Source organism: Doryrhamphus excisus, chromosome 7 (genome assembly GCF_030265055.1).
Source record: "Doryrhamphus excisus isolate RoL2022-K1 chromosome 7, RoL_Dexc_1.0, whole genome shotgun sequence".
NCBI classification, from domain to species: Eukaryota; Metazoa; Chordata; class Actinopteri; order Syngnathiformes; family Syngnathidae; genus Doryrhamphus; species Doryrhamphus excisus.
In genome coordinates, this window is record NC_080472.1 from 2,705,981 (window position 1) to 2,718,219 (window position 12,239).

The window sequence follows — 12,239 nt, forward strand, 5'->3', positions numbered from 1 at the left end:
CTCCTCCTCCTCCTCCTGCCTTCGTCCAGCCGTGGAGAACATCAGCAGCACTTTCACTCACGCTCAGCTTCAACCAGTCGCTCCTGCATTTTTGGGGGGGTTCTTCGCCGTCTGCGATGCTATGAACGATGCTATAAGTCAACATCTGGACTGACGTTGACTTGATGGACCCTAAATCCCAGGAGACTTTTTTTTTTCCAGGATCCTTTCACTTTCTTCTTCTCGGGAAAGAATGGACCCCCATGTCCTCACACCCGTACCCCCGACCTCTTCTTCGGGGAACACGAGCCACGCTCCCGCTTCCTTGTCAAGGTCTCCTCCTCTGCCTCCGCACTCTCCGGCGGCATCCGTGCTCATCCTGGTGGTTGTCACGGCCATCATCCTGGTGACCGTGGTGGGCAACGTGCTGGTGGTCTTGGCCGTGTTCACCAGCCGGGCTTTGCGTGCTCCTCAAAATCTGTTCCTGGTGTCTCTGGCCTCTGCTGACATCTTGGTGGCCACGCTGGTCATCCCCTTCTCCTTGGCCAATGAGGTGAGAAATGACAAATATTGTACATAATGGAACGCACGCTGTTTGATTCCCAGTCGTATTGGTTTGCAAAAATCAGTGGCGACCCTGCATTTTGTAGATTCACATTTTTGTAGTTTTTTTGGTAGTTTTTCCACATATAATACACCTTAAAAAACTTTAAACTTGTACATAATTATGTCTTTATGTGGGCTGCACGGTGGTTAAGTGGTAGAAAATGAATGAATGAATGAATGAACATGCATATTTCTAACACAACTTCTGTTGTTTCAGAAAATAGTTTTTACTATTCATCACATATCAACTTAACACTCAAAGGAAATATAAGAAATATACAAACAAGTACCAATATGAGTTTGAAAAAAAAAACTATTATTCCCATCATGGGCTGCACGGTGTATTAGTGGTTAGCATGCAGACCTCACAGCTAGGAGACCAGGGTTCAATTCCACCATCTCTGTGTGGAATTTTCTCCGGGTACTCCGGTTTCCTCCCACATTCCAAAAACATGCTAGGTTAATTAGCCACTCCAAATTGTCCATAGGTATGAATGTGAGTGTGAATGGTTGTTTGTCTATATGTGCCCTGTGATTGGCTGGCCACCAGTCCAGGGTGTACCCCGCCTCTTGCCTGAAGACAGCTGGGATAGGCTCCAGCACCCCCCGCGACCCTTGTGAGGATAAATAGTAGAAAATTAATGAAGACATCCGAGTTGCAAGTCATGTTGCCAGTTTTTGTGTTAAAAGTTGAAATACTGGCGGGCCGGATTCAAACGCTGGGATAGGCTCCAGCACCCCCCCCGCCACCCTCGTGAGGATAAGCGGTAGAAAATGAATGAATGAATGAAGACATCTGAGTTGCAAGTCATGTTGCCAGTTTGTATGTTAAAAGTTGAAATACCAGCGGGCCGGATTCAAACGCTGGGATAGGCTCCAGCACCCCCCTGCGACCCTCGTGAGGATAAGCGGTAGAAAATGAATGAATTAGTGAAGACATCCAAGTTGCAAGTCATGTTGCCAGTTTTTGTGTTAAAAGTTGAAATACTGGCGGGCCGGATTCAAACGCTGGGATAGGCTCCAGCACCCCCCCTGCGACCCTCGTGAGGATAAGCGGTAGAAAATGAATGAATGAAGACATCCGAGTTGCAAGTCATGTTGCCAGTTTGTATGTTAAAAGTTGAAATACTGGCGGGCCGGATTCAAACGCTGGGATAGGCTCCAGCACCCCTTGCAACCCTTGTGAGGATAAGCGGTAGAAAATGAATGAAGACATCCGAGTTGCAAGTCATGTTGCCAGTTTGTAAGTTAAAAGTTGAAATACTGGCGGGCCGGATTCAAACGCTGGGATAGGCTCCAGCACCCCCGCGACCCTCGTGAGGATAAGCGGTAGAAAATGAATGAATGAATGAAGACATACGAGTTGCAAGTCATGTTGCCAGTTTTTACATTAAAAGTTCAAATACTGGCGGGTCGGATTCAAACGCTGGGATAGGCTCCAGCCCCCCAGCGACCCTTGTGAGGACAAGCGGTAGAAAATGAATGAATGAAGACATCGGAGTTGCAAATCATGTTGCCAGTTTGTATGTTAAATGTTAAAATACTAAAAAAGCAAGTAGCGGGCCGGATTCAAACGCTGGGATAGGCTCCAGCACCCCCTGCAACCCTCATGAGGATAAGCGGTAGAAAATGAATGAATGAATGAAGACATCCGAGTTGCAAGTCATGTTGCCAGTTTGTATGTTAAAAGTTCAAAATACTGGCGGGCCGGATTCAAACACTGGGATAGGCTCCAGCACCCCCCCCCTCCCCCGCGACCCTTGTGACGATAAGCGGTAAAAAAATGAATGAATGAATGAATGAAGACAACTGGCGGGCCGGATTCAAACGCTTGGCGGGCCGCATGTGGCCCCCGGGCCGTAGTTTGAAAAACAATTGTCACCTAACATTGAACATTACGAGTTCGCCTGAACGCCTCACAACGCGAGAAGATCATATCGACAAAATAAGATAGTTGAATATTGAAGTTATAGAAGCGCTATCGAAGTTAAATGGATTGGATGTTGCACCGAGCTCTCAATCTAGAGCTGTCCTATCTAGTCTTTGAGCATGAGTCTCCTCAGAAGATTTGAATAATTTCTTGATGTTCTGTCCTCTTTCCCAGATTATGGGCTACTGGTACTTTGGTTCCACGTGGTGCTCCTTCTACCTGGCGTTGGACGTTCTGTTCTGCACTTCCTCCATCGTCCATCTCTGCGCCATCAGCCTGGACCGGTACTGGTCCGTCACCAAAGCGGTCAGCTACAACGGCAAACGGACACCCAAAAGGATCAAAGTGATGATCGGCGTGGTGTGGATGATATCCGTCGTCATCTCGTCGCCGCCTCTTCTCGTGACGCACACCGAAGAGACCTCGGACTCCACGGGCGGCATCAAACGTCCGCAGAGGCAGGAGTGTCTTCTCAACAACCAGACGTGGTATATTCTGTCCTCCTGTCTCGTGTCCTTCTTCGTACCCGGAGTCATCATGATATTGGTGTACTGTAAAATATACCGTGTTGCTAAGCAACGAGCGTCCACCATCTTTGTGGCTAAAAACGCCGTCGAGGCCCAACCGTCTCAATCGGAGACCTGCTTCGGCGGTACTCCGAGATCTTTCCAAAGAGTCTCAAAGTCGGACGTCCCGCTGCCGGAAAAGAGACAAGAACTGGATCAAATTAACTTTGAGGAAAAAACAATCCATGCCGACGTTAAAAAGTCTTCTTTTCGTACCTCGCGTCACTTCAGGAGATCCGCCCAATTGGGTGCGGCACGCAGGTTGGAAGCTCCTCCTCCATCCTGCGCCTCCGTATCGTGGGTGTCATCGGACCACTGCTCCCAGCATCTCCTCCTGGCTTCTCCGCTGCCGCTTCCGAGCAGACGTTTGTCGTTATCCAAAAGCAAAGTGGCGCAAATGAGGGAGAAACGCTTCACGTTTGTTCTGGCGGTCGTGATGGGAGTCTTTGTGCTCTGCTGGTTCCCGTTCTTCTTCACTTATAGTCTCCACGCGGTCTGCAGAGACAAGTGTACCATCCCCGATACTCTTTTTGACCTCTTCTTCTGGATCGGCTACTGCAACAGTTGCTTGAATCCAATCATTTACACCATCTTTAACCGGGACTTCAGGAGGGCCTTTAAGAGGATCTTATTCCAGACTCATTAGCCACGTTTACATCACCGGTTTTTATCTTTACGAAAGCAATTGTATACGTCAGGGGTCACACTGGAGCTAGGGTCTGGGCGAGACTGGGCCGCATCAGGTTTAAAAAAAAAACGCAAAGAAAAATTAATAAACTTTGCTTTGGTTTTGATTTTCTAGAAGAAAAGTGGAGTCTCCTCACATTCCATGTGGAAGTGGTAATATTTGTCTTTGCCCCCCACTCTGTTTAAAACCATTTCCCAAGTTTAGAATACAGTAAATTAATTGGAGTCTCCTCACATTCCATGTGGAAGTGGTAATACTTGTCTTTGCCCCCCCCACACTATTTAAAACAATTTCCTAAGTTTAGAACACAGTAAATTAATTGGAGTCTCCTCACATTCCATGTGGAAGTGGTAATATTTGTCTTTGCCACCCCCCTCCACTCTATTTAAAACCATTTCCTAAGTTTAGAATACAGTAAATTAAATGGAGTCTCCTCACATTCCATGTGGAAGTGGTAATATTTGATTTGTCTTTGCCACCCCCCCCACTCTATTTAAAACCATTTCCTAAGTTTAGAATACAGTAAATTAATTGGAGTCTCCTCCCGTTCCATGTGGAAGTGGTAATATTTGTCTTTGCCCCCCCCACACTATTTAAAACCATTTCCTAAGTTTAGAATACAGTAAATAAATTGGAGTCTCCTCACATTCCATGTGGAAGTGGTAATATTTGTCTTTGCCACCCCCCCCCACTCTATTTAAAACCATTTCCTAAGTTTAGAATACAGTAAATTAATTGGAGTCTCCTCACATTCCATGTGGAAGTGGTAATACTTGTCTTTGCCCCCCCCACACTATTTAAAACAATTCCCTAAGTTTAGAATACAGTAAATTAATTGGAGTCTCCTCACGTTCCATGTGGAAGTGGTAATATTTGTCTTTCCCACCCCCCCCACTCTATTTAAAACCATTTCCTAAGTTTAGAATACAGTAAATTAATTGGAGTCTCCTCACATTCCATGTGGAAGTGGTAATATTTGTCTTTGCCCCCCCCACACTATTTAAAACCATTTCCCAAGTTTAGAATACAGTAAATTAATTGGAGTCTCCTCACGTTCCATGTGGAAGTGGTAATATTTGTCTTTGCCCCCCCCACACTATTTAAAACCATTTCCTAAGTTTAGAATACAGTAAATAAATTGGAGTCTCCTCACATTCCATGTGGAAGTGGTAATACTTGTCTTTGCCCCCCCCACACTATTTAAAACAATTTCCTAAGTTTAGAATACAGTAAATTAATTGGAGTCTCCTCACATTCCGTGTGGAAGTGGTAATATTTGTCTTTGCCCCCCCCCACACTATTTAAAACAATTTCCTAAGTTTAGAATACAGTAAATTAATTGGAGTCTCCTCACATTCTATGTGGAAGTGGTAATATTTGTCTTTGCCCCCAACTCTATTTAAAACCATTTCCCAAGTTTAGAATACAGTAAATTAATTGGAGTCTCCTCACATTCCATGTGGAAGTGGTAATATTTGTCTTTGCCCCCACTCTATTTAAAACCATTTCCCAAGTTTAGAATACAGTAAATTAATTGGAGTCTCCTCACATTCCATGTGGAAGTGGTAATATTTGTCTTTGCCACCCCCCCCCACTCTATTTAAAACCATTTCCTAAGTTTAGAATACAGTAAATTAAATGGAGTCTCCTCACATTCCATGTGGAAGTGGTAATGTTTGCCTTCTTTGTTTTTTTCCCCTCACTCCATTTTGAGGATACCATACAGCATCCATATCAAACTTGCGCGGGCCGCACTAACATTAAACTTTCATATCAAGACGGGGGCCTCAAACTAGTGCCCTGCGGGCCACGTTTGCCCCACGGGCCGCGTGTTCGAGACCCCTGGCCTACAGTATAATAATTGAATGTGATATTTTTCTTGTGTTGAACTGTGAAAAGAGACTTCATGGACATCTCGTACATGAGCAAATCCAAATGAAAGGCTGCGTTGACAAAGTGCATCTTGGGGCCAAACGCGTATTCAAGCGAGCTTAGCTTAGCTTAGCTTAGCTTAGCTTAGCTTAGCTTAGCGCCTGATAAAGAAAGAAAGAAAGAAAAAAAAAAGAGCGTCTCAATAGATACAATCATGCTCAGACGATGGGATTGTTAATTATTCCTCCAGGCTCAGCACATATTCACTGGGTGTGCTGCCTCGGGACAAAAGATTCCAAGATCCTGTCTGTTTGTAAAGGGTTGGAAAAACTGACAAGGGGGGGTTGGGAGTGGGGGGGGGTCCAGCCTGGATGAGGAATCCCACATCATGCAGACCAAGAGATTATCTGCAGTTTTAATTGGAGAGAAGATGGAGATGTTAATCTGACCTGACTTTTTTTTTATCTCAAACAAAGCACCCGTGTGTGGGGGTGTATAGTGGGTATAGTGGGTGTATAGTGGGGGTATAGTGGGTGTATAGTGGGGATAGAGGCAAGGCCACGGGATGGTTTTTACTCGCTATGCCGCAACAATTTTGATAGCAACTTACAAATTGCCTAATTAGAGATAATTAATGATGGTAAAAATATCCAATGCTAAAGGCAAAAATTCAACGAAGGAATGAAGTATTAATCCCGTATTTATCACGATTAATTGGTTCCAGATAAGTTAATTTTTGTGAAGTTGAATTTTTTCTCTATTACGGTATTTATCAAAAGGTAAACTTGTTTACACGGTGCATTTGACAAGACATCTTTTTTTGTTTATAGTACTCAAAATATGCAAATTTGGGCTGCACGGAGGAGTGGTTAGCATACAGGCTACACAGCTAGGTGTCCAGGGTTCAATTCCACTCTCAGCCATCTTTGGGTGGAGTTCGCATGTTCTCCCCGTGCATGCGTGGGTTTTCCGGTTTCCGGGTACTCCGGTTTCCTCCCACATTCCAAAAACATGCTAGGTTAATTAGCGACTCCAAATTGTCCATAGGTATGAATGTGAGTGTGAATGGTTGTTTGTCTATATGTGCCCTGTGATTGGCTGGCCACCAGTCCAGGGTGTACCCCGCCTCTTGCCCAAAGACAGCTGGGATAGGCTCCAGCACCCGCCGCGACCCTTGTGAGGATAAATAGTAGAAAATGAATGAATGAATGAATTTGGGCTGCATGGTGGATGAGTGGTTGGCACACTGGTCTCACAGCTAGGAGACCCAAGTTCAATTCCACCCTCGGGCCATCTCTGTGTGGAGTTTGCATGTTCTCCCCGTGCATGCGTGGGTTTTCTCCGGGTACTCCGGTTTCCTCCCACATTCCAAAAACATGCTAGGTTAATTAGCCACTCCAAATTGTCCATAGGTATGAATGTGAGTGTGAATGGTTGTTTGTCTATATGTGCCCTATGATTGGCTGGACCCCGCCTCTCGCCTGAAGACAGCTGGGATAGGCTCCAGCACCCCCGTGACCCTCGTGAGGATAAGCAGTAGAAAATGAATGAATGAATGAATTAATTAATATTTGCACAAATTAATCATATTTTTAATGACCTCTTATAGCCCACCTGCAGTACCACCACGGCCCACCAGAAAGCCGCGGCCCACACTTTGGGAATCACTGCAGTAGATGATGCAGGATAAAGAGGAAGGGGCAAGGCACCAATCCTTGTGGGACACCCAAACTGAACTTTTGTTAGTTAAATGTAATCCAAACACCTTTTCATTGACATGTTGTGTTGTGGTCTGGGTCAAAAATGAATTATTATAATTGTAATATTGCAAGTTGCCAAAAAAATACATAAATAAATAAATAAAGTTTCGCTTTTAATGAAGTGGAAAATTGGAACATGCGTTTTTGTTCACAAGCGTAAAAGGAATACTTTCTGCCTGTAATCAAGCAGCTGCTGTTGGGGGGGTGGGGGGGGGGAGGCAATTTAGAGCATCACTACACCGCCGCTCACAGGAAGCTAAGGGAGGTCTCAACAGCCAAAAGGTCGCTGAATAATCAAACCGTTGCTGAAAGTTTTATTTTGGAAAAAAAAATTGCATGGTATATTTCACCAAGATAAAAAAAAAAAAAAAAGTTTCTCCTCACTTCTGTAAATTCTAGACAGGCACATCCCCACTTACCTATCATTATATGAAGAGCAGTCTGAAATGGAAAAACAAACCTATCCAACCAATGAATCCTGTCACCACCGGGAGCCATGGTAACAAGATATGGATTGTCAAGTGTGTGCTGACAGTATCTATTTATGGGTATTATATATCAATGCATGTATATTGTATACATACAGTACCTGATTTGCCCGTGTCATGCTTGTGATTATTAATTAATCACATTATTGATCCAGATGTTGAGTCCGTCTGTCTGTCTGTCAGTCAGCTAGCAAAAATATATATATATTTTTGTCACCTCAGATTGATTTACGGAGTGATCCTAGACCAGGGGTGGGCAAACTTTTTGACTCGCGGGCCGCATTAATTTAACAAAATTGACGGGGGGGGGGGGGGGGGGATTATGTAGTATTTTACACGTAACAGTCCATTTTTACACCTATATTTTTACATATATTTTACATGTAAAAGTGTCATGCAATCTGCTATATGTGCACTTTGAAATCATTTATTTGATGTAAAGTGTGTTATAAATGTATTATTATTATTATTTTTTATTAGAATTATTATTATTATTAGTTACAGTAATGTTATTATATTATTATTATTATTATTTTGTTAATAATAATATTACTATCATTATTATATTAATATTATTAACAACAATATTAATATAATAGTAGTATTATTATCATTATTGACAACAACATTATTATTATTATTATTATTATTATTATTGTGCTTGTGCTCCTTTTTCTAGGAGTATTTTGTAATATTACTACCATTATTATATTAATATTATTAACAACAATATTAATATAATAGTAGTATTATTATCATTATTATTATTATTATTATTATTACTATTATTGTGCTTGTGCTCCTTTTTCCAGGAGCATTTTGTAATATTACTACCATTATTATATTAATATTATTAACAACAATATTAATATAATAGTATTATTATTATTATTATTATTATTTGTATTACTATTATTGTGCTTGTGCTCCTTTTTCCAGGAGTATTTTGTAATATTACTACCATTATTATATTAATATTATTAACAACAATATTAATATAATAGTATTATTATTATTATTATTATTATTATTATTATTATTTGTATTACTATTATTGTGCTTGTGCTCCTTTTTCCAGGAGTATTTTGTAATATTACTACCATTATTATATTAATATTATTAACAACAATATTAATATAATAGTAGTATTATTATCATTATTGGCAACATTATTATTATTATTATTATTATTATTGTGCTTGTGCTCCTTTTTCCAGGAGTATTTTGTAATATTACTACCATTATTATATTAATATTATTAACAACAATATTAATATAATAGTAGTATTATTATCATTATTGGCAACATTATTATTATTATTATTATTATTATTATTATTATTATTATTATTATTATTATTGTGCTTGTGCTCCTTTTTCCAGGAGTATTTTGTAATATTACTACCATTAATATATTAATATTATTAACAACAATATTAATATAATAGTAGTATTATTATCATTATATTACCACTATCTAGGACCAACATCCGGTCCTAGATAGTGTTGCCGGAAACACAACTCTTTTTTTTTTTTTTTTTTTTTTTTTTTTTTTAGACATATATTTTATTACAAACTTCAATTACAAAACAGTATAAAACATTATAAGCAGAGTTACAGGAACATAAAAGTGCAATTCTACTGTGTTTGTTATCAAATTTACTGTCAAGAATGTTCCTTCCACCAATCATTAAACTTGGAGAAACTCCTCCCTCCAGCCCACGCCTGAGAGATGATTTAAACCAGGGGTCTCAAACACGCGGCCCGCGGGCCAAATGTGGCCCGCAGGACACTAGTTTGAGGCCCCCGCCTCGGTGTGGCCCACGCAAGTTTGATATGGATGCTGTATGGTATCATATACCCAGAAAAAATTATTACGTTTGATTCATGTTCATGTTAAAGGTTAAATAACTGTTAATAGTTATCCTCCCTATCCGTGTGGAAGTGGTAAGTTTTTGGCTATTTAAGTTGAAAGGAAATAACTTGGAGGCTACCGTTTAGGTCGCTAGCTCTCTAGTTTGCGAGTTAGCATGTGTCTCAAGACCCTGCGGTTGCGCAATATGTTGTAAATAAAAAGAGTATAAATGTGACTATAGTCGTGTTTTGTCATGTCTACAGGGCTCTAATAATGCTTTGTTCATTTTAATATGAAAACCAATTATATGTGGTTTCTTAAGTTTTTATTATTTACAGTTTTTTTATTATTATTATTATTATATTTATTTATTACTGATTGATTAATTTTCTTTATTCTTGATTTGTTTATTTATTTTTCATCTTATTTTGTGCAGAAAAATAAAAATTAAGATATTTGAGAACATATTTGGAATGTTTTATCAGAGCTTTTATTGTGGAAAATCGGAAACAAAGCACTGAAAAAGTTTGTATATTTTTCTGTTTTTAATAAATGCGTTTTTTTTTTTTTTTTTTTTTTGGAAAAACCTGATGCGGCCCAGCCTTGCCCAGACCCTAGCTCCGGTGGCCCCCAGGTAAATTGAGTTTGAGACCCCTGATTTAAACAGTTGCAAAAGCTCTTAATCACTTGTTCATAATCAACAGGATCCATGTCAATGTTATGTTTTTAAACAAACAAATGTTATAGTTGTATGATGTTCCATTTCTATCAAAGAAATCAGAGAAAAAAAAAATTATTTCCAGGCATTTTTTGTGGAACATGGACTTGTTTCTGTGCAAAATGTATTGGTTATTCCACATAATCCATTTTTTGAGGAGAGAAGTTGTGTTTGAAGGCCAACAACACAACTCTTTGAGTACTGGTTTTATTAATAAAATGGCATTTTTTAGTGCTATTATCACCTTTTTAGACTTTGCTTTGCATTGGTTAAAACCGGCATTAATATCTGAAAGGAATACAAAGAAAACACCTTCCATGAATCTTTAATTGTTTGTCTTCTTCAGGAGGAAAGGCCTCAATTCCACCACCGTGTGTCTTCCTGTCTGCTTGTCACGTACGGCAATCACAGCTCCAATTCACCCTCAAACCTCGGAAAATTAAACGTTTGGGTCCAAGGAACCGAGACCCCCGTCAATCCGGCTCAGAACACACAGAAAGACACCTGTAAGTGGAGCGGCACAGCGTTTTTTTTTTAGCATTGTTTTTTTTTTCATCTCTAATTATATTCATGGTAGATTAGTACAGTGCAGTTCTGCAGTGTTTACATTAATGATATGGAATTAGCCGTTAATATTTGAATTGTAAATAATGGGACTAGTGGTCTAGGGGTTAGCGCACAGACCTCACAGCCAGGAGACCAGGGTTCAATTCCACCCTCGGGCATCTCTGTGTGGAGTTTGCATGTTCTCCCCGTGCATGCGTGGGTTTTCTCCGGGTACTCCGGAGAAAATTCCAAAAACATGCTAGGTTAATTAGCCACTCCAAATTGTCCATAGGTATGAATGTGAGTGTGAATGGTTGTTTGTCTATATGTGCCCTGTGATTGGCTGTGGCCACCAGTCCAGGGTGTACCCCGCCTCTCTCTTGAAGACAGCTGGGATAGGCTCCAGCACCCCCCACCCCTGCAACCCCCGTGAGGAAAAGCGGTAGAAAATGAATGAGTATTTTGAGCAAAGAAAACCTGTTTTAACATTATTAGAGACCTCTAGGCATGAAATAGCACCCCTATGGTCAGCTTTTCACCTAATAAAGTAGTTGATTGAGTGGGTGACGGACAGGAAGTCCTGGGTGTACCCCGCCTCTCTCTTGAAGACAGCTGGGATAGGCTCCAGCACCCCCCGCGACCCTCGTGAGGAAAAAGCAGTAGAAAATGAATGAATGAATGAATAATGGGACTAAAGGAGAAAAATTACACAAGAATTTCAATCAGCTGACCAACAGAATACAATTTTATTCATTCATTCATTCATTTTCTACCGCTTATCTTCACGATAAAACTTACCACTTCCACACGGATAGGGAGGATAACTATTAACAGTTATTTCACCTTTAACATGAACATTACATATGATTTTGCCCCGCCCATACTGTTACCCTACCCTGTTACCTCGCCCTGTTTTGCTTTGGATTAGCAATGAAGCTAAAGGCTTATGACGCCGGGTACAAATAAATGCAGGAAATGATTTGGAATAAAAACGGAAAACTACACGTCAAGATAAAGCATCTCATCAAACATGTTGTTAAAGTTGATGCTAACTTGCTAATTGGGTCAAATTATTAAGTTTCATTAATGTTCATGTTAAAGGTTAAATAACTAACACATGCTAACTCGCAAACTAGAGAGCTGGCGACCTAAACGGTAGCGTCCAAGTTATTTCCTTTAAACTTAAAAGGCCAAAAACTTACCACTTCCACACGGATAGGGAGGATAACTA

The 12,239-nt window shown here is 40.5% G+C and overlaps 1 protein-coding gene across 1 annotated transcript; it reads left to right on the top strand.

The window, feature by feature from the left end:
* The first annotated feature begins 39 nt into the window (after nt 1-39).
* LOC131132702 (alpha-2Db adrenergic receptor-like) lies at nt 40-3,801 on the top strand. The gene is made up of 2 exons (XM_058078570.1): nt 40-532; nt 2,690-3,801. The coding sequence occupies exons 1-2, from the start codon at nt 233-235 to the stop codon at nt 3,725-3,727; spliced, it is 1,338 nt and encodes a 445-aa protein (XP_057934553.1). The 5' UTR covers nt 40-232; the 3' UTR covers nt 3,728-3,801.
* The last annotated feature ends 8,438 nt before the right edge of the window (nt 3,802-12,239 follow it).